This window comes from Gambusia affinis, linkage group LG22, assembly GCF_019740435.1.
Source record: "Gambusia affinis linkage group LG22, SWU_Gaff_1.0, whole genome shotgun sequence".
In the NCBI taxonomy this organism is placed as follows: domain Eukaryota; kingdom Metazoa; phylum Chordata; class Actinopteri; order Cyprinodontiformes; family Poeciliidae; genus Gambusia; species Gambusia affinis.
The window spans coordinates 10,683,744-10,707,698 of record NC_057889.1 but is presented as its reverse complement, the minus strand read 5'-3'; the positions used below and the strand labels follow the sequence as shown (position 1 = coordinate 10,707,698).

General features: G+C 36.2%; 1 protein-coding gene across 2 annotated transcripts in view; it reads left to right on the top strand.

Annotated features, from left to right (window-relative positions):
• The window catches only part of fig4a (FIG4 phosphoinositide 5-phosphatase a), a 42,444-nt gene extending 22,521 nt beyond the window's left edge, over nt 1-19,923 (top strand). For both annotated transcript variants that reach the window (XM_044106546.1, XM_044106545.1), the window contains 8 exons: nt 2,236-2,374; nt 3,108-3,166; nt 4,290-4,437; nt 4,619-4,702; nt 6,381-6,576; nt 11,747-11,835; nt 14,222-14,296; nt 18,604-19,923. In XM_044106546.1, the coding sequence (XP_043962481.1) occupies nt 2,236-2,374; nt 3,108-3,166; nt 4,290-4,437; nt 4,619-4,702; nt 6,381-6,576; nt 11,747-11,835; nt 14,222-14,296; nt 18,604-18,781 (968 nt within the window). In that variant the 3' untranslated portion in view covers nt 18,782-19,923. The remainder of the gene's footprint in view (nt 1-2,235; nt 2,375-3,107; nt 3,167-4,289; nt 4,438-4,618; nt 4,703-6,380; nt 6,577-11,746; nt 11,836-14,221; nt 14,297-18,603) is intronic.
• Nucleotides 19,924-23,955: the final 4,032 nt, after the last annotated feature.

Below are 23,955 nucleotides of genomic sequence, written 5' to 3'. Positions count from 1 at the left end.
CCAAGATGTGAAAGCCTATGAGTTTTTCTCTCTCATAACAAAATGATGCTCTCACTTGTGACTCGTGCTAATATAAATCACACCCCAGTTTGTCGTTACATGTTGGCTACAAGAAAACAGTTATCTGACTTGACAATTTTCATGACACCCTAGAGTGACTCAACCAATTTTAGGACGTTCGGGTATAATGGCAGACAATTACAGCTTCTCTAATTTACCTGCTTAGTCAACTTCCTATTTGTGTCTTGGCTTTTATTCAGGTCAGACGGATATTTTTCAAATCTAGGCCAGCTGATGGGTCGGTTACTTTTGTCAGAGTGAAATGTCCGAGACTGTCCGTTAGCCCTCTGTGATGGCAGAGCAATGGGAGACAGTGGCTGATTGTACAGGGCCCGCACATTGGCTCAAGCCCAGGGGCCCACAATATTGTGTTTGCATTACGGCTAATATGTTTTTGTTTATGACATTATCATCATATGATTCCTCAGTCAATATATTGACACTTTTTAATTCATGCCCGTCTGTGTGGACTTCATTTAAAATTTTTTATCATTTATATTTCCACCCTCTCCGCCTGCACTTCTACATGTTTGCAAGGTTCAACTTGGCGGTGTTCCGTCTTTCAGTCATCCACTTTTCTTTATGAATTTGCTGTACGCCGGGCATGGAAAATTATACCGAAGGTCATGGAAAGTCATGAAAAAGTCATGGAATTCTTTTTCTAAATACCTGTGGGAACCCTGGACTTAACTTATGTACTGGGTGCACTGAAACAACATCACAGAAAGTGTCCCATTTATTTAAAGTACTGATTTCATCAATTCTAGGAAGAAGCTGACAAAGATCACAGAGAAACTTAATAAAGTTAAATGTAGATAATAAACTGAAAAATGCCTTGCTGTTCCCACTCACTACCTGGTGTCTTCTCTAAGCCTGTCTTCTAAAAGGAAAACATTAAATTACTACGTAAGCGTGATGCCCTTTATTTTTTACTTGGCTTGGAGACCAATTACATCTCATCAAACTAATTGCCACTATGAGCTTTCTAAATAGAGTTGAAATCGTGCCTCTCTGTTGCTCAGTGACTATTAAAAACACATCACGATTCAAGGCCCTTTGCCAAAAATGTTGCCACTTGATCCATTTCTAATTTTGAAAGGGGAAAATTATTTCTTTCACTCTCTAAGTCCAATTACTGTTCACCTGCTTTTGTGGTTGTTGCTGGTAAAATGTTGGCAAAGACAGTACAGATGGTAAAAAAAATAAATTAGCAACTTTTTCAAGTGTTTCTATATATATATATATATATATATATATATATATATATATATATATATATATACACACTATGTGAGCTCATACTTTTACATTAGCTGGTACAGTTTATCTCTCTACCATGTGAAAAAGTGGAGAAATTTCTTCTGTAAACTTTGTGTGAATGGTTTGTCAAGGACTCCCTCAATCATGACTGCTCATAAGCCGTAAAGGCATAGATGGCCGAGTTAGTTGCAGAAGAAATTGATTGACTTGCAGAGTCCAGGTCTCACCCTAACAAAAAACCTTTGGGTTGAATTTGAACACGTGAGCCAGACCTTCCTGTGCACATCAGTGATTCACCAGTAACCCAAGTATTATCACTGCCTGATAGGAAAAAAAAAAAGGCTGTTTGGCATGCTTTAATGGGCCTGAAATTATTATTATAATTATCCACTGACTGCTGGACCATTATGCACGTGACTTCACAATTGAAAGGTGGAATAACTGTCACCAGACTGGGCAACATGCGGAACATGTGCCTCAGGCTGAGCATACAAACATTTACTGGGATTATGTTGCAGCTGTACAGCCAGAAATCAAACTGCTGCAATTTTTTTTTTTTTTTTGGTAAGGTTTTTAGGAGATTGACTTATTGTTGTTTGATTGGTAAGCCAGACGGCTTTATTGGGAAAAGAAAATGTTCATTAAGACTTTTCTGTTCATAGATATGATCTTTAATAGAGAGAAAACTGTCTTACATCTTTTTTATACCAAGATAAAAAGAAAGCATCTACTATCATAGATTTAATGCTGTCTGGAAAACCACTGGAGATTTACAATTTGATTTAAGCATTTTTTAAAATATATATATAAAGAATGGAAAACATTTGTATTTCTAGGCAGTAAAATATATCTCTATTATCACTTGTTTATATTTTCCAATCTTGTGTGACTAATGGTTGTGTTTGGATCCTTCAGATGCAGACAGACAAGACGCCATCAACTTGTTCCTTCAGGTTTACCAGCCGTCAGAGGGTAAGGCACATCTGTGGGAGCTTCCCACTGACTTTTATCTTCATCAGAAGAGCACCATGGCCCTTCAAAACAACAGACGAAGGTAAGGAAACGACTTTATGCTTATAAGTATAATTCCCTCTTCATGTTACACAAACAGACATCAATCTTATGGTGTAAAATACTGGGAATTGCTAGTTAACACAGAGAGAGTCTCTTGACAACAACTCAATGCGTAAAGGCATCAAACATGATAATGGCGTCATTTGAAAGAGCATCTTATTAAGAAAGGAATAAGAAACACATTTCTTGTTTAAATTAAACATAATAATAAAAGTAAATTTACCTGGGGTATAAATAATTTTGTGCTTAACCTTGTGCAGTGTAAATAATATTATTTTTGAGGTTTTGACCCAGTATCACTTGCTACATGTGTGTGTATTCATGTTCTATGCTTTCTTGTTGTTTTCATGCTTACACAAAAGTGGACCTAATTTTCTTTCTCGGACCAGTAGCTTCTGTGGCAACAATAGTCCCAGAAACCAGACTCATTATTCCAAGAAATTAGCATGACTGCAGCTGTAATCAGTTTATTATCTAGTTTCTCTTTTGCTAGCATAAGGGGCAAATCACATAGTAAAATCGCAGTGAATGCATTTCTTCTTTCATAATGCTGAATAGGAGTCGGGTGTATTCAGAACTATAGTAGGCGGTCATGACAAGCCACTTTCTAAATCTGGGTTAAGTAAAGCCTCAGATGAGTGCAGATAAAAAGAGAACACATCAGTGGTTCTCAGAGGAGATTAATAAATGTTTTTTGTCAAACTTGTTTCCAGCTACACATTTTGGTGGTCAGAGGGAGTCCTGTCCTACCTGCCTGTACCTTATGATGAAGGTAACCGTGTCTGTGCATTCAACTGCTCTCTCTGCTTACTAGGCTCCACGTTATTTCCAAACGGCACAAAAATGTCAGAAACAAAAAAGCCAAATAATTTGCTGGAATTAGAATTGGATTTGTGTTTCTAGGAAATGTGCCCTCTGAAAACCTCTGCAAATCTAAATCACCCTTTCTTGTCGCGTTTAAAGCAAAAAAAAAAAAAACAGAAAAAAAAAAGAACTACAAGTTGTACCTTTTTAGACTGTATAACCTGAATTTGAATATATGGTTTGTTTGTTTTATTTCTTTCAGCTCTTTCAGTTTTTCTTTTTACTTTAAAACGGCATGTAAGCCTACTCAACAAAATCCTACGTCAACAAACCGATGCGAGATTTGTAATAAAAAAAAGAGAGAGAGAAAGAAAGAAAGAAGCCGTAGCGGGCTGCATGTCATGCTGAGATCCTTTGGTAAAGCCAAGCATATAATAAAAGTGTGGTTTTTAAAAACTCTAAAAACATGCTGTGAAAAGACCTGTAGCATGCTGTGAAATGACCTGAAGCATGTTTTAGTGCTTAAAAACCTTTCTAGTTGACTGAATTAAAAGATAATATTGGGACATAATTTTCTTATGCAAAAAACTCTTTCCCTGTTGGTTGATGGCAGTTGTTGCCGTCAGGTTGGTACACCCGGTTATTAGATTTAAAGGACAATTACTATTTCACTTTTTCTATTGATTTTTAATTCTCCTTATTAAAAATAATATTGTGAACATTGCTTGTATTCTTTCTTTTGCTATTTTAAGATCTGTTTTATGATCTGAAAAATGACAAAAACATCCTTATTTGTTAATTTATGATCGAAGTGGCAAATGTCTGGTATTGTTAACTTTGACACTGTATCTCATTGTAGCTGAACCATTTTTTATATTTTTTTTGGTTTACATGACAAACGTTTTACAACATTGCTTTTCTTATTAATGATATTCAATTTTACTGTAAGAAACCATCTGGTTTTAACCTCATTTCACATAATTATGTTTTCAAATGTTGCAGTGCTCTTTATTGTGGCACATAAAAACTCTTGATGTCATTTTCATTTTGTGTCCGGTTGTTAATGTATGTGGGGTTTTTTGTGTGTGCAGTTGCTTGTGAGAACACAATGAAGACCGTCAAAGTAAGGAGGATGAACCAGTTTGATGAAAGTGTTGATATCTACACAGAGTTCTTCAAACCTTATGAGCTCACTTCCTTTGATGACACTTTCTGCATTGCGATGACCAACTCTGCAAGGTACATGAGTACAAACACTAAAACATTGAAGATTTTGGAAGTGAAATCGATTGTACCGTATTGAGCTTACTCATTTGTTGATGTAGAAATTGCAAATGAACCGATTTCAAATTTTTGATGAATTTATTACCGAGATAGAAAAGGACATTGACTGATTATGTTTTCTTATTTGTTCATAAAGGGAATTTATGCCAAAATCCGTGGGAGTGGATCCAAGTCCATTCACAGTCCGCAAGCCAGAGGAAACTGGAAAATCAGTGCTGGGGTGAATCCTTCTTTAACTATGTTAATTTTAGCACACTGGGGATGATGTTATTGTTTTGTTTTTTTGTAAGGTGAATCCTATGTCACCATGCCCTTACCCACAAACACTCCAACACACACACACACCCGCACAAACACACAGCTTCCATTAGTCATCATATTCTCAGGTTACCAGAAAATACGGTCTGTCCTTTCCCGTGTTTTTGTTGAGCGGACACATTGATGAGCTCTGTTTGTGAATGCATGCATTTCTGATATCAAAAGCTTAAACAGACAAACATTACTAAGAAAAAGAATAATGCTTACAGCTTTTACGGTCATCTCCGCGTTAGTTCAGCGCAACATTACTGTAAGTATACATTTATGGGCTGTCAAATGTTCTGTGCTGAGTCATAGTTTGACCTCAAAACAAAATATTATGAAGTGATTGAGATAAGTGGTGACCTGTGTGTGTAATTTAATCTCTGTACAAACAGCTGTTTTTAATAACCTTTTGGTAACTTTGGAGGAGCAGTAGAGCTTGACAGCTCATGTGGAATAATCTATTGACAGAACAGGAATTAAGGAAACTGGAAATCAATCTTATAGCTCTTTCATCTGAGCTTTATAAAATAGTGGGAAAATGAAAGCCATTGTTGAGAGTTAATGATAATAGGTCCCATATGAAATTGTCACACGTCATGCAGGTGCTTTTCTAAAAAAACAAAACAAAACAATACCAACGCTGAACTTTAAGCCCAGAGAACCCTGTGTGTGGGGACAAAATGGCACTACATGTCAACTTGAACACACTATCCTCTCGGTGACGCATATCGGGGTCGGCGTCACTCAATGGCCACCCGCAGTAACCTGAAAATGACAACTCTACATCTATAGTCAAAGCTACAATGAGACGCATCTATACTTCCCTCTCCATGCTACATGCCTTCGATGTATTTACCCCCAAAATACATTAAAATTTGAGGAAATACTAATGGAGAATGATTAATTTTGCAGGGTCTTTTCTCCTTAAAATGGAACAATATGCTGTTAGTACTCTAGTTGGAGCACAGTATTCTTAAACTCAAAATCATGGTTTTAAAAGGGGGTGCTATTTTTTTCCAGGCACATAAGAACAAATAAGAACATTTATTACATATCAAAAAATAACTTTCATCATTGTCCTATCAGATGCATTGAAATTAGACTTTTTTTTTCCTAGAAGCTCTTGCCCTTTCTGACAATCCCCCTTTCAGCACGAAATCAAAACAATTCTTCTCCATGATGCAGTTTACAACTGTTTGTAGGAGCGTTGGACTGAGAAGTAGCATCAGCAGGGTCACATTCAGCCAGACGTTTGCGAATTACTGCTGTTATTAGTCTGCCATTTTTTGCTATTTATTTATTTATTTTAATGAAGTGAGTTACAAGTTACAACCTCAACTTAAAGTATAATGGAAGCAGGCATTTTTTAGTTGGTTAACTAGGACTTAAAATTGGGAGAGATTGTTTGAATTTGTCTAAATGTCTCTTCTGTACAAAGTGAGAAAATACTTCAGTAGATTACTTCTGCACAATAAGAATATCTCATCATGGCATCTTTGTCGAGCTCTAGTGCCTGTCGGTATTTGAGACATTGATTTACACCTAAATTAAGGTTCATATAAGAGTTGGTAATAATGTGTTTCCTTGTTGAACAGCAAGAGCAGTAAGGAGGAAACCATTCTCCAAAGGAAGACGGCAGCCAGTGCGCCTCCTCCCCCCAGTGAGGAGGTCATCTCGAGTACGTCTGAGGACGACTCGGAGGAGGATCGGGACGATGAAGGGTCTGTTTCACAGCGCTCTACCCCAATCAAGCTGCTGACAGAGTCTGGAGAGAGCGGTCGCATACAAGAGGCAAGAAAAAAGCCACATACTGACAAAATAAGTCAATGGGAAATATTACTGCAATCAAATGTGACTTCCTCTGAGATCTGATGTATTATCTGCTAAATGAGGCCCAAATCACATCTCCTACCTACTGAATAGTTTTATAACTGTTGTGACTTTTTTTTTTTTTTTATGATGAAGAGAGAATTGCTTCCTTCCGTGTGGCAATCCAAATATAAATAATTGCTCCTAAAGGCCTAAGGGAAATAAATGCAATGGTAACTGCTTGTATTTTAGGCCTTAATGGCATTTTGCCTTTCAAAGTGAGTACCTTACCTCTCCTTACTTCCGTCTTTTCACTTGAATTTAAGTCTCACAAGAAAATTATTCCCTTTGGTTCACATCAAACTGATCTGTAAATATCAGCCTAGTCACACTCTACCAAACAGCATGAAGGTCAATAAGGTGAAGTTAATGTCAATTTTCACCCCAAAATAAGTGAAGATTCCCAATTAATATAATTCTCTCTCTCCTACCGTAAAATGTCAATAGCAGTGTTGTTTGGCTGATGTTTCAACATCAGTTTGGGGTTATAAGAAGCCTTGGATAATAGCATTACCAGTATGAGACAGTCTAAAATGACACACATGGTGCTTTTAAAGATACATAAAATAAATTCAAGCACCGTAAGCATTTTTTAAGGCACTATATTTGGAATGTTGATGACACACCAAACTAGTTAATTGTATTGTTTATGGCCTACAAAATTGCAGAGGTAATGAAAGTGAAGATCTCTTCTAGCACTTTTAAGTCGTTTATGTGCTGGCGTGTGATTTTGTGTGTAACATCCACACATCAATTGGAGTTTTCTTTTGCAGGATCATTCAAATTACACCTATCAATTACTGTCATGGTCACAACTTTTGTTCTTTTATTCTTTTTCTGATAAGTTTGATTGGACCAGCTACACTAAATGTCATTGATTACTGTCCTTCAAAGTTGGTGTGTTAATGAGTCCCAGCAGACCTCTGGAAACTGCACTGGAAACAGCTTAACTGATGGAATCAAAAGTCTAGATCAATCATTTACTTTTCAGTAAGTCTTAAGGTCTCACATCAGATGCATTGTTATTTTTGTATTTATGAACAAACACTATAGAGGACTTAAAACAAAAGTATATGTTATTTTACAATACCAAATTAATTTGTAGCTAAAAGTATTTATTAGGAATTTCATGATTAATTTAATAGGAATTATTGTGAAGAAACTGTTGTTTGAAGTATTTTTTCAGCACCTAATTCCTCTCAGAGGGAGTGTGTCACAGTTCCATCTGTTTTCTCCTTTAAGTCAAATTGTCTTTATGGAGTCTGAAGCATGTAGGGCATGTGCAGTGGGATTTGTCTGCTTTTAGTATATCAGGCGAGAGTCACATGCAGGTGTCTGCTTTTCTGGGCTTCACTTCACTCCCTCGGTTGATTTCTTAGCTTGATTATGATCTGTGCTTTGGCTCCTAAAATAATGTCAAAGTAGGTTAGAGTTGGTAGTAATCCTAATTCGCAGGATTACTACCAACTGGCACTGGTACTTACTATTACTGGCACAATAAATCTAACATTTTTTAGATTTATTTTGCCAATGCTTTGATTCTGTTTTCTACAAGTGTAATTCTTTTCCTTTTAGGTAGTTTAACTACTGCAGACGTACTTAATGGAAATCAGATTGAGATTGGACAATTTCACTGTGCGCATCATTTGAATACCGTTTCCCATAAACGCTTTCTGAACCAACACCTAGGTGTATATAGGTTACCATATGTTGGCTGTTTGCAGAAGGCATGTGTCTGTGAATCTGCCCCGTATATATTTGTATCCGGTTTGCTCCCCATGTGGACTGTTCGCTCGTTTCCATCCTCCCATTGACCCAGATTCTGTATTTCTGCAGGAACATCTAGTACAGGTACAATGTCACTGTGTCTACAAAATGGATCAAATGTACCATGGGAACAACATTCTCCAAGAGCTCTATTCATAAGAAATGCATTAGACATATATTTCAAGAGCAAAATATAAACAAATTCAATCTTCTTCATGGTTTTTATGACATCAGCTCACAATCTATCCTCCTGTCCTCATTTACAGGTAATGAAGCTGTGAGTCAGTTTTTGAGATGAGGTGATTGTTCCCACAGTCTGAAGTGCTTTCTTGGCTGGTGACTCAACAGCTGGGCTCCGCTGTTGAAGAATTTTGTTGTGTCAGACGTACACCGTCTGGTTCTGTTGTATACAGAGTAGGAGATCTCTGCCCCTACTTGTAAATAGTCTTTCTGTCTTATGAAACTAGTCCTGCTCCAATTTCATGTCACCATCAACTAATTTCTTACATTAAAGCTTTATTCTTTGGCCATCCTGAGTGCCATGGGAAAATGAACTTTTATGAACTCACCTCTTAAATATATATAATTCCTGTGACAGACATTATTTGGCTTTATTATATGGCTTTATTCTTTGGCATATTTAAAAGTACAACTGAGCCCAAAATACCACCTGCCAGATTTAGATTCAATTAGTTTCAGTCATCAAAAAGTTAGGTTTTGTTTGAAAATTAGATAAGCATCTCTTAAGTACAGTGGTAAAAAGATAAATAAAAAATAGAAAAAAAAATTGTTGCATTTTATTAACGGCATGTTAAAAATGAGGACTAAATAGTGAGCAACATTTACTTGAGCTATTCATAAAGTTCCACGGATCAAAAATACTTATTTTTATTTGAGTCAAGTAAAGAGTTCCTTGAGAACAATGAAAAGATTCGTTAACTCATTCTTGAATTTTGTGTCATGAAAGGCGACAGGAAATTTCAAAGAAAAAGGATTCTAAGTTTATTTATTCCCAAGAAACACTGATTGTTCTCCAGAGTGCTCATATTAACTTGAATCAGCTAATAAATGAAAGAAAAGTATTTTATTTCAGTTGTTTTTGTAGTTAATTAACAAGCCTCCTGCTTTGTCATTTCATGCACTTTTTTTATTTTAGCTCATTACTAAAAGTTATGTGAATTCTTTTCAGGTTGCCTTAAATTTCATCAAAAAATCCTATCATCTATTTTACCAATATAAAAAGGATCAAGAACACAGTGGTCAAGATTTTTTTTCTGAATCTATCTCTAGGAATGGGCTGGCATGTAATAGCTTTATGTAAAAATAATGGGGAAAATATTAAAGCTACACTTATAGTAATGTAATTAATAAAATAGAGTTGAAACCAATTGCTTACATACATTGTATAAAAACACACAAAACTTTCATCTTAATTGCTTTTTGTAAAGTCAAAAGTGTACATGCATAATTAGCATAAGATAGTCTCTAAGAATAAGAAAGTCCAATTAATTAATTATCTCATTATTTTGGCATTTACCAAATGGAAATTATTTGGTAAACCCAACTAACTCAAGACAGCTAATGTCTATTGTAATTTAATATTATACAGTGAGAAAAAGATAGCTCCTTTATAAACAGTGTATGTGTATCAGTAAACATGGGACACCCTTGTGACATCCTATGAAGGCTTGTAGAAGACGTTTGTACACAAAGATATATACTATGAATTCTAACAACAGAAATGAATTCAACTGAGATAAAAAAAACAAAAACAAAACAATAAAAACTACTTAAAAACCTTGCTAAGAGGTTTAAATAAGGTCACTCCCTTGTGTATTTAAAAGGAGTTCAAACTGTCACTTCAGTTGCTGAATAGTTGGCATTTGAAGTGAGAGTTTACACACAAGGTGGTTGAGAGATTTTAAGCAAAAGAAAAGCTTTTTTTCCTTTTTTTTTGTTTTTTTTGGGGGGGTTTTGTTGACACAATGTCGATTAAAACCTTAAAATTCACATTTTCGGATCAGAAAAAATCTGCTTTTCAAAATCTCAACAAGTATGACTGTGATTAGAAAAAATGCCTGCCTCTATTCTCTCCATCCATTTATTTCTTTTTCATGAGTCATGATGTATTGTTCTTCAGTTTTCTGTCTTGTCAGGACCTTGAGCGATGATCCAGTCATGAATAAATGCATTTGGTGCTGGACATGGAGCTCACGTGTCAGGCACACATTATGTGTGTTGCTGCCTGCAGGCAGACTCTGTGAATGGATTTGGTGCCAGCACAACACACGAAAATGCTGAAATATTTAAACATTAGATCATTACCGCATTTGCTGTTAAACTACACATGCTTATTTTTTCTGTCATACTATGGGATGTATGAGTAAGTTCATGTTTGCCCCTGTAGTGCTTGTCCTAAATGTCCTACTCTTGTCTCTGTCTGCTTTGGACAGGATCTGTGGATCTTTGTTTTGGTGCTGATATGTTTTTTGTGTTCAGAGCAGCTAATTCTTGTTCATGGTCCCCTATCTGTGTAACTCATTTGCATGTCTGTGCAACTCACATTAATACAAAAACAATAAGCTCGAAAGCATAGTGCTGGAACTATTGCTGCAATACAAAGAGGGACATTGGCCTTGGTTGCTGCTCTATGTGCTGTTACATAACAAGCCATCTGTTGTTTCTTTAGAGGCTTCTTTCAGTTTGAAACGAAGGCCTATAAATCACCGCCAGTTCAGAAAAAAATTAAGTGATATATTTCTGAATATGGTTTTTTGTCACATATATGCACATTACAGATCCTAAAACAAGTTTCCGTAGTCTTAAAGATGGATAAAACAGCCCCCTAGAACCTTTTTTCAGGTGCCATAACATAACTTTAGAGGTCTAGTAGAGTTTATATTCTGGTGCGTCATTCCTTTTAGTTGGCAAAAATGAATTCTTGCAAAAAATTAGACAAGTGGTCATAATTCTATGGATATTTTGTGTTTCTACGAACTGGGCACCATTTGAAAGAACCCCAGGAGGCCACAGGACACAAACATGAAGAAACCTAAAACTGCATCATCAGACACCACTAAATTACTGTCAAAACTGCATATATTAAACTCCTTGGGTGGCCGTAATTGCTGAAGAAGTTGCAGAGGAGCATCTGAACTTGATGACCTTGTCTGAATGGGTTTATGTTCTGAGAAGAGCATCCTGACCTGGTCTTCTTTGTACCTCTTTGGTAACATTGATGTTAACGCGTCAGTAATATTTCAACACATGTATCTATTTCTGTGCTGCTCACATTAATTTGTGATTATTTGTCTTACCTCTGCAGGAGGTCCAGCCACAACAAGCGATGAAGGAGCCTTATGGTCGGATTCTTGCAGAGTGTCCCGCAGAGGAGGATTTGCTCATTTATGAAAGGTAAAGGTTACTGCTATAGATTGCATTTGTGGACACCACATTTTGCAAATTGTCCACATCAAAGACAGATTTATTATTATTTAATAAAGTGGTTCATTAGTTTTTGCAAAATTCTGTTGTCGGATGCTTTTATTTTCCTCTGAACAGATTTTTTTTCTTTATTAAATGGGATAAAACAAGGTGCTGCCGTCCATCTAAAAAGTGGAAATGGAAAGAAAACTATCTCTATCTGTCTAAATGTGGTTTAAAAAAAAAAAACGTAGCTTGGAGTTGATTAAAAAGGCTACACTGGCCTGAATTTTAACAGGACCATGGAGCAAAAAATGGATGCTAATTTTATGGGTGGGTAAACAAAATTCAGTGCAATTCAACCTTATAATTGTCAAAAAAAATATGTTCCTTGATGCCCAGTGTTCAGCTATTTTTTTTTATTTTTTTTTTTTGTCTGCTTCTCTCTTGTCCTCATCTACATCATGTTTTACTGATTATTTCAAAACACAGCTGGAGAAGCTTAACAACCAGAAAACCCCTTTACACCAGATTACGACCGCAAAAAATCATTTTGGCCATTCATTCTTTTTTTATATGCATCGTGTCCCACCACCACTGCAACTGCAAACAGCAGAATCTCACCACACGATCTATTCTCACGGCAGTAATTTCTGTGCTGTGCTTAGGCAACAAGTTCTCTGACCTGACAACTGACCATTGAAATAACTGCTTTCCTATCTGACCTAAATACCTAATTTATGTCTGAATAGAAGTGTTATGATTTTCTAAAGGTTTTATTTCCATTCATATGTCCCCACGTCAGCGAAAGATGAAACAAGGAGTCTGTTTCAGTCGCTCCCTCAGGGCAAAATAATAAATTTTGATAAATGGACATAGTCATATTTGCCCTGTTCTGTGCATCACACTCTTGACCTGACTGTTCTTTGTCCACCTTTGTCCCCTCATTCACTCTGTCTGTTTCTCTTCTGTTGCATCTTATTTCTTGTCCCAGATTGCACCCAGCAGTGTTGACAAATAAATCCCCACAGGCTTCGAAATTGAACTTAACTATTTCTTCCTCAGAAACTAAATGAAAATTTGATGATAACTTTAATAATGTCTTTTTCAGACACATCCTTCTTTTGTCCTTGGAAGACACTGAACAGTTTGGAAGTTAACCAATGGGCCGATTATTTTTAATTGTGATAGTCGACCTTTAAGTGAAGTATACTTTCAGTACTAACAGCCCTGAGGTCTCCTGTAGTTTTTCTTTGTTTTGAGTTCATCAAACGTTTAAGTGATCACATATCAGATCAGCCTGGATTTTTTTTCATACTACTCTTCGTCCTTTCTTTTTAATGCACAGGACAATTCTTAAGCTAACTTTTAGTAGTTTCCGTAAAATCTCTGTAGATGGTTCCTCTGCTCAATACATGAAAATGACTGGAAACAACATCTTTTCCCCAAACACAAGATGTATTTTTCGCTTGAAAAAATTAGAAGCCATTCATTGCTTAATTTGGGGTTGAATAACTGGTTGCCTGCTGACAGATAATCACCAACGGTGTAATTACCCAGTAGGAGGTTTCTTACTTATTCGCGTAGTTAAATCCAGGTCATATGTTTTATTTGGGTCAGGGATCATGTATACGCAATTTGTTTTGTGATGTATTATAAAACCTATGCTGTTTAAGGAAAATGTTCAAAGAAAATTTGATTATTTAATATAACAGTTACATTGTTGCAAATATTGCTTATTTCTCTTTACCTGGTGTGACATGTTTGGGGAAAACGTGTTTGTGGGTGGAGCGGCACAGTTGACTTGGTGGACTTGCCCAATGCTCTCTGCCAGTGGTGTAGGCGCGCTGTTTGTTCTCTAGTGCCGGCTGATTCCTTTCTGACACATATCGCTATGGTCTCCCCTCCCAGGCTTTGTTTTGTATTCCAAACACCTTCAGAGCTTTCTGTTTTCTGTTTCATGTGACTTTGATGGCAGACACAGATGTAATTGGAGCAAGGGAATTGGCCTCCAAATTGTCGTGAAGAATGATGTTCATATCCCTCCACCATAGTGGCTCATAATAAGAACAAAATTGCATTCATTATTGAAACTGGAAGCAGCAACAGCTCTAAAGATGTTAGTGAAAGCCAGAGCGCCACTAATCAGTGCATCAATAATAAAAATCATAAGCAAGAACAAGAAATCCCCTTATGATTTTGCAGATTATTGCCAGTGTAGGGGGAACAACCTGATGAATAATTAGAAGATGATTGATCCAAAGATATTCATAAAGAAAATAATATGATACTGAAGAGTTAGGAGTTACAATTTACCTTTTGGTTTATTTTAGAGGGGAATTTCTTTAAATTTACGTTTCCTTCTTTCTTTCTGCAGGTTTGCACATCTTGGTGAGAATCAACACACAGTGGAGAAAACAGAACGCATAAACTTAGCGAATATCATTTGCTTGTAAGTAAAACATGTGAACCATTAAACGAAAAGAACTGATGTCGCTGTCTAACAGTTCAGCACAAATGCCAGAGTTTTGTGTTTTCGTATCAAAAAATAACAGACTTGCAGCTTTTCTATATAAAACCTTATTCACTGTTTTTTCACTGGATCTCATTGTACTGATACTCTATTTGACTGTACTGCTCCTTTCTCTTGAGCTTGTAGTGTTTTTAGAGCTGGTGGTACAAACACAAATGATCTAAATCCATAACCTTTCAGGACCTTTTAACCTTTTAATTTGATTTTATAAAGATGGTCCAGAAATACTCAGAAAGGGCAACACAGCAGAGGCAAACATACAGAAAACAGCAAAAATAATATTGATTCTTAATTTCAATGCTTATGCCTTGCAGCTAATGATAATCCAAGTTCAGACTCTGAGAAAATTTGGATATTGAAGCTTTTTAAAACATATAGTTCTGTATATAGCCTATAAACTCATGTGAAATACTAACCATTGTCCTGTAGAAACGTGACATATTCCACAAGGACAGAAAGCCACAAATAGCCATTGCTAAAGAAGCAAAATTTTCTGATTACTTTTTGAATTCAAACATTGTTACTGTTTGTTGAGATACACATGGAAATACTCGGACACGTGCAGCTAAGGTTAGTAGTTCAAACTCACGTTTTGCTAACCGTTGTCATATTAGCTTTTAGTCATAAAAAACACTTGGAAATACAATTTCGCCCCCTAAGTCTCCTTGGGAGATGAGCAAAAATAAATAAGTCCCCGCAAGGCCTCCAGCTGTACACTCTTATGATACTTACTTTATTTCTTTTCATTCCATGCTTGGTCCAGCCGTCTTCTCGCTGCGACTGCAGCCGTGACCCAGCAGGAAGTGGAGGCACTATGCACAAGCACACGTGTAATTTCAATGTGCAGCCATAGAAAAACACTTTCTTTTGATCATGAAAGGAAGCACATATTCTATCTCAAGATGCAAAATTTCTCTGTCTATAAATTAAAAAGTAGAACATCTCCACTATCCTATTTTTGTCAGATGCAACTTGAAAGCCTTAGCATATTTTTTTTTTAGTAATTTGAATTTTTTTCTGTAATTTAATCATTAAAATAATTTGCCTAAGTATAAATATAATTAATTGACATTATGATGCATTAGAAACAAAAGGATGCATGACTTTAACAGCTGACTGAGTGCCAAGATAAGTGGCCATCACTTTATTTATCTTTTACCAGGAGCAGTTTTGATCTAAAATGGATTAAAGGCATTTTAATTGAGAGTTGGGCAAAAGGCCTGGGAATTTTCAAGCATTACAGACAAAAGTTTAATTCAACTTTTTCTGCTTAAGACTTTCTTTCTGGCAGCTGGACAATGCAGTCCGAACAGAGGTATTAATTTCAGCTTCATCTCCAAGGCTACAGAAAAAGCTGAGTGTTTTTTTGTTTTTTTTAAACCAGCACCACTTTAAGCAGCAGGAGGCCAACAAGAAGACACGGCCATAAAGAGAAGACACTTTCAAATGCAACTGGGAACCATTTTCTTACATTTGAAGCTGTTTGTAGTATATATTTTGATGTTTTATGTTATAAAAACAAAGTAGTGCTTGACTGTGACATGGGATCCTTTTTCTGCATTTAAAAGTTCTTTAGATGAAGAACTGAAAAGTTAAGATGCATTCAAAACCATTTTAATTTGTTACCCCTAAATATAGTCCAGTGCAACCATTTTCCTTCAGAGGTTACCTTTGTGTAATTTCATCTGATTGTGAGTACAAACCTAAAATGGTATGGCTAGAAATGATAGGTAAGACACCCAGGGTAATTCTGTACACATGTTTAAAGTTTTATTTAGTAAAAAGGTAAAAAAAATAAAATTAAAAACATCACTAAGATGCTCTGTACCTGTCTGTTTCTCACATGATACCGGGAAAAACAATATAACACACATGCATTTGGTTTTTTTAATCAGACAAATTAAGACAATTGGTTGCTGTGAATTATATGTGGTGGTAGCAGAATAAGAGAGCTGAATTCATTTGAACATCAGACTTTAGATTTTATTTATAAAAAAAAAACACACAGTCATTGTTTAAATACCAACTGCTATGAATCTGCAATCAGCTAGACAATAATTTCATCACATTTTAATAAATGTCAGATCAGTTTGAATAAATTTTAAAAATGGACATATATTAAAAATGGTATTTTGAAAGTCTTAATGCACAAATTCACTCTTCACTGTTTGTTATCTGCATAGTAAAGCAAAAGTTTAAGAAATAACTGATGCTACTTTTTTTTATTTAAAAGTAATTTAATCTACACAGAGAACATCTATGGATGGGAATGTGAAGAACATCTGGCTGGAAAATAATCAGGCATTCTGGACAAAACTGGAGAAAACTGCATGAAAGAAGTTCACGTGGCTGTCCTTTTTTTACTTGCCCTGCAATTGTACATTGCTTTGAGAGGACAAAGGCTGCAGAGCATGTGCAGTTGAGTCACAGTTAAACAAATTGCAATAGATGACCCTGAAAGAAGGTTTTCTTCTTTTCCAGACCTTTCTGAGCAAACCTACGGAAGTCAGAGGTTGATGTCAGAGATGGTGGAAATTTTATAATTATTATTTTTTTGTATCTTTATCAAAAGAATGAGATTACCTTTACATGTAACTATTCACTTTTAGACCTCCTAAAGACTGTTGCACTTCCTGTGGTTAGAAAAGGCATTGATGTTGAGCTGCTGATTTATATGCTACTTTGTCTTCCAATAATTATAACATAAAACTTCAGGGGAAAAAAATTGATTCTCTTAAAGGCATCTTTACAAGATCCTTTTTTCTTTCCTCTGTTCTATTTCCTTCTTTCCTTTGTAATTTTTTGCCCCAGTTCTCTTCCTTTCTTTTTTCCCTATTTCTCTCTTTCTTTTCTGTTTCCATGTCCACTGGTTTTGAAATAAATCCAAAGTAATTTCTATAAAATTTTTATATTGATCACATCAAGTGAGCACTGTAGCGAAAGCTGTAATGCTTCACTTGTGAATGTAAATCTATTTGGCTTCTCATTGGTACTAAGATAACAACTCTGATTACTGCAAGACACACAGGAAAAATGAATAAAAAGGAAGTTTTCTACAAGTTGAGTCAGAAGGTGGTCTCAATCTTATCAATTATTCCTTTTTTTTTCTTCACCTTTCTTTGTCTTCTCCTGTTTGGTCCACATGTGGTGACAGGTGTGTTGGCTGTTGCGCAACCAGACTATTCTAAGTTGTTACGGCACTTTGAACGTGTGGCTCCTGTTAGGGGTGTATTATTCATTCACCTCCCTCTGTGCAGTTCCTCTATTGATCCATCCGGAATAGGCAACTGGATACTGACTCCATTGGTGGAGATAAAAATGGAAATTATCTGAATGCTGTTGCCAATTCCTGTTGTTGGGCATTAAAGAGATGAGGGTATGAATTTCCTTTCCAATGAAAGTCACTGATGAGGATTACAGTGCAGACTAACATGATATACAGGAAAAGAAAAGCAAAATCTGATTCATCTGATTCAACCAGAGCTTTTGGTTGAATCATCTGTTCAATTAGTATCTGCACACAGAAAATATCTTTAGAAAATATTTATATTTTGTGGCCTTTTGCAGCTTTTTTTTCTGTAAACACTACAAATGTCACAAAATTTTAGCTCTTGGCTTATTTTGGTTTAATGCAATTTTCAAAACCAAAAACATGCACAAATTGCACATACATATACCTAGTTTGTTCAAGATGAATAATTCACAACATTGTGTCTAGTTAGAAGAGCCGATGCCAAGTTTCTTACATTCTTACATTGTGTCTACCTGAAGTTCTGCCTTTGCTTTCAGAAATCTCATTACCGGCAAGGTTTTGTTGAAACTCCGTTTTGCTTTTATTTTGTTCCGCTCCTGTATGATCACCAGCTGCTGTCAAACTGACTGACTGAGTGGACCATCTGACAAGCAGAAGCTCGTTAATCCATTGTTTGGATAGAAAGACATGCTTTGGTGTTTAGTTTCTGAGAAACATGACAAAACATCTAATATGCTGCTGAAAAAGTGCCCTTCTCCACAATCCCTATATTGCTTTTATTATCAACGTGCCAATTAGCTTCTGCTTTAAACACGTGATATTAACAAAGCATTTTTTTCTTGGTAAAATAAAAATAGCTTTTTTTTGCTAAATATATGGAAAGGTGTTTTTTTTCCCCCGCTTGTGTTAGTCTTCTGTTGCTACCTGATTGGTCTGACAGTTTGCTTTTATTCTCTTTCATGTCTACTTTCAGAGAACCAGTGTCCCACTTCAAGGATGACTGCATCTATGCCGTCTCACTTCCTCAAGTGGACAGAGGCAGTCACGAAATGTTTGCGAGCCATGTAATGACGGGTCACGGCCAGGTGAGGGCGCTGTGCAGGGAGGATATGTTGATGTACAGGGAGTACGTGAAGAACAGATACATGTGAAAGCCAAATATCTGAAACTGGACGACGATAAGGACAAAAATGTTTCAGGTTTTTTTTGCTTGTGACTCTGGTAAATTGTATGCATTTCTCCTGATGATGTACAGAAGACCTTACACAGCTGAATTTTGACTAGGGGGAAGAAAAAAAAATCAAAAAAGCCTTTTGTATATTTTCTGTTTTCTAAGTTATATATGAGGATTACAAAATAAATTTTTTGCAGAATAAAAAGCAAATATAAGTTGTTGGAATTGATGTAAATAATTTTAATCTTATGTTTTGCAACACAGTGCCAGGAGCTGACATTGAACTGTCACTAAAAGAACATGTTTGTAGTCAATTTGTCATTTCTGACTAATCTTTTGTCTCTTTTTAAATGTTTTATTTTTGCATATATTTATCATTCCAAAAGCATGTCTGCTTATTTTTTGTAAATATGAAGTGTTTCTGCAAACATGAACCATAAAACTTTCATAGTTTACAAATTGGTACACAGTTTTAAATTTTATTATTTTGTGTTGAACATTTGAGATATGTTTTAATAAATTAAATACCTATTTATCGAACCTATATGAAGGATTCCATTGTGAAACTGTTGTTTTTGAGGTGCACATGCAAAACAATGCACAAAAATTGACGTTAAACATTCTTATACGCACACACATGTGCACTTCGTTATTTTGACCAGTACTGTTGAAAACCGTCATGTAACATCCATCTCTGGGCCTCTTCTCTTTAATCTCCATAACCTCCCAGTAGCTCAGACTATAGCAAATGGTAATATTAATTAGCATAACTATGGTGATCAGAGATGTCACACTCATTTTCAGTTTTTGTCCCATCATGAACTTGAATGTCCTCAAAGGGTCGGTTGTGACGGGATGTGATAAAACTACCTTTTAAGCTGTAAAAATATGTTTAAATAGCTGTCTCGGCATTCAGTGAGTATATGTGATAAACTTGAATTATATTGCATATATTTTCCCATTGATGCAACTTGGCAGTATACAAATAAAAACTTTGATTTGATTGATAAACTGATATTTAAGAACACAACTGCTTGTTTATTTTCTTTCCATTCATGTAAAGAACTTTGCATTGCTTTTCTGAAAATGCGCAATATCATTAAAATTGCCTTAAATTCCTCTTTTGTAGTTGGAATTCATGTGTGTTTATATCTTGTTAGCCAACGTAGCTTTATATTAATGGGAACTAGTTTCAATTAAATTTTCTTTTCAGTGACTTGATGCATTGTTCAGTTAACAGCTGAAGCCTCCGTATTTCTGATGCCTTTCATTAAGGGTGCAATCTGGTCTCTAATTCGCCTCCCATCCATAGATGTAGTATTTTACCTATCATGCAGCTTTTTTAAGTGTTCATTTCCCCCTACCATTAGATCCTTTTTCCGCTTGCACGTCCTTGCTGCCTTACACTTTATGTTCCCTCTCCCCTCACACTCTCTCAGCTCTCAGCTTTCAAGCGCAGGTGTCAGAAAATGTGAAATGTTCTCCGTTATAAACGCTCAGTCGTCATTCAGGCTGACCACCTGCCACTGCATTAGTGCCACGTGAGAGTTGGTAAAGAGGAGCAGGGAAGAGCATGGTATGCATATGATGGGATGAATGAAGAGGTTGCTTTTTAAATGTGAATGAATATTTATATTTTTGAAACACTGCAGGGACATTTAATTGCAACGAGCAAAGATTGTATTGCTGATGTCAGGAATGACATGTTTCACCTAATGTGATAAGAGCCTCTTGGTGGACCCAGAAGGCTTCTTCTTCTGCCTCGGTTGAGATGCTTCAATGATTTTGGGTTGCGTCACGGCCGCGGGGTTCTTATAGTTTCTTTGTCGACTCCAAAATAGTGAGGTGATGGTGCTAGCGACACCTCGGGTGTGACGGCATAACTCGCACCGTGCTCTCTACATTAATAGATAAAACTACATAGGGCAGAGATTTCTTATTCCTTTATTAAAGCTTTTCTTTGGAGGCTGAAATACAGGGAGGCACTGAATCCGTTCAACATGTAGATTGTAAACCAATAGAGAATTGTCAGTTGTAATTATTGGTTACGTTTTCTGTAATTCTGCCAACCACTGCCCAAAAGGCCATCAATGGGACAGGACTCCTGTGAAATGGGTCCTATCAACTCTTATTAGTCTTTTATTTCAAAGTTTTAACACTGGTTAGATATATTTTCATCAAGCTCCATTCCCAAAAACGGTCTTCTGCTTGAACAGCTGCACTTAAATGCCTCATATCAGGTGACTGTCATTATCTGATAAAAATGCAGTGAAATGTAGAAGAGACCAGTTTTACTGTGAACATAGTTTTCTCTCTTTTTATTACTGAATAGTAAGAGCCTGCCCAAGAACTTGTGGAGAAGCTTGGTGAAAATAGACCATTGATGGGTGTGCTGAAGTGGCGTAGGGGATATTGTAACCCACGTTTGGAGGCCTTGAGTCCTCAACGCAGCCGTCGCGGGTTCGATTCCCGGACCCGTCGACATTTGCTGCATGTGTTCCCACTTCTCCTTCCCCCTTTCCTGTCAGCCTCCTTTCAAATAAGGGACACTAGAGCCCACAAAAGAACCCCTGGAGGGGAGACATTTTTTTTTTAAATAGACCGTTGATTACTCAGGATAAGCAACAGTTAACTTTAGAGGCGGTAGTGTGATTATACATAGCTGCATGAATTTTTGTTTGTTGAACTGTTCAGCTTTGAAATAGAACAGTTGTGTAACCTACTACATCACCTGACTAATATGTTTTTTTTAAAACAGCGTATGGATCACAAAGTTTTTCTTTGGATAAAGAAAAGTCCTTGAGATTACCATTTCTCTGATGAAAGTGTGAGTGCTTTGTTTTTTTGTTTTTCGAATTCTAAAACAAATATAATACCCCAAAAATTTAGATGACCTCCCATGTTTTCCGCAACTAAAAAGGGGCTCTCAAGGGGCCATTCATGCAAGAACCGTCACTTGTGCTTTAAAGCATAAACATTATTTACTTATTGCTAATATCTGCACTAATCTTGCTGGTTAAATGATGGAAATTCTGTAGAATTTGGGTCATGATAGCTTTTACTGTATACTCACTACTCAACAGTAGGTCAGGAGCTTTTATCTAATTACGTGACATCTCTAGAGATGGAGCCATCCAAATTGTATGACTGATGTGTTGCATAAAAAGTACAAGTTTCCTTGGGTGAGCACAGCAGCTTTTTAGGTAGGAAGTAGGTCAATTTTCTGAGTGAAATTAAAGTGTTATTTCTGTGTTGTGTCTCTATTTAGTCACCAAGGGCAGATGTTTGTTTTTGCTGTCACCACCAAGCCCATTTCTGCATCTACCTGTCCATGCAATAATTTTTTTTTGCACTAAATCTGTTCACCCATTGCTTAAGCGTAAACTTATCACCTGCACTCTGAGTTGTCTCTTTATTTAAATTTTGTGAGGGAGCATGCTCTTGTTATTGACCTTTTCGCTGCCTATTAGAGACACACTCAGATTCTGCTTTTGTTAAATATCACTAGAAGGGCATTCCTGAATTGAGGGGTGAGTCACTGCCTTATGTTTACATAGACAGGTGTTTGCCCCCTTATTCCGCTCTGCTGTTTGTGTTTGCACGCTGTTGACAGTTGTGGTTTGCTTCCCAAAAATGGACTGTTTTGACGGAACAGAGGCTTTTCATGAAATAATCCTATTTTTCTGTTCCTAATGGCAGATGTCTCATTACGCTGAGACCTCTCTCAGAGCACATTGGTGTGGGTGAATAAATGCAAACAGCTATGTTTTCTTTTTATTTTTAGCTCATTACGGGAAGGCCCCTCTAAAATAGAGTAGAGGTTGAATATTTGGATTTAGCAGTGGAGTACTTTGGTTTTAGTGGCATTTTAGCCCATGTAGCATTCATATATTTTTTATCCTGTTTGGAATTTTAGTGTCTTTGATATAAAATATTACACGCTTCATGTGACTACTAAGCTCATGAATAAAGATTTCTGCAGCCCCCAAGCTTGACAGAGGTTGACCAAACCGCTGTTACCAGGAAACCAAAGCTAGTTTACATATTGCTTTACTGCTGCTTTGGCTCTCTTTCCATCCTCTCTATTTGAATTCAGCATTCACCAGAAGCTCAAACACATCACTGATTAGCTTGAAATAATACACTCTTTTCACACAATAAAAGTAAAAGCATGTAACTGTTTGAATTTATGCTATACCATATTTAATAAATTATTTCTGCTATACATGATTAATGTTTAAACTCTACGCTGTCACATGTGGTAGGTATTTCAAACTTACAAAATCACTCTCCCACACAGAGAAAGAACTGAGAAGTTTATTTCACAATACATATAGATACACTCAGTGGCAACTTTATTGCAGCTTCAGTTACCCATAGTTACAGTTCTTCATAGGATAGATTCAACGAGATGTTGCTGCAGGTTTACTGGTCTAACTTCCATGATGCGAATATGCAGTTCCACCCTTGCACTTCCCTGAAGTACAATATGTACTCCAACTAATAAAGTCATTTACTTCAAAATTTATAATTAATTAGTTACATTGTAAAGAAAAAAATACACAGGTTTGTTATTGAAAAAATTAAGTAAAAAATTTGCATGGACTATTTTTTTTAAGTATTTCCTACTTGACCATTGCAGAGATGATATTTTGAGACCAATACTTGACCGACCCAGTTGAAGTTAAACCTACAAGATATGATGATGTGTCAACAACCATGATAACTCTGAGTTTATTTATTTAATACTGTAATTTATTCATCATGCTTTCACTTCAGCACATATGACTGACTTTAAGCTTTTGCTATGTTTGCTCAAAAACAGCAGGTAAACAGTTTGAGCTTTTCCTTGCTTTCTGGATTCCTTATTTTTAATTGTACATTTAATAGTAGTCAAAGTAAGAGTGCATTGTTATTTTATAATAAAAAAAATTGACATGTACAGATGGTTTTCTGTTGCTTCAAACAGGATGGGCTCCTCAGAGTTTGATGCAAAGCAACATTTTAACTGCTTGCTTCAAATCCGATATCCATCAGTCTCTTCTAGAACCTGTCTGGAGTTCTCTTATATCTCTGTTTGCTGGATTAATCCAAGGGGAAGTACAGAGAGCCATGTACAATGTTTCGCTCACTCTCTCTTTCTCTCACTCT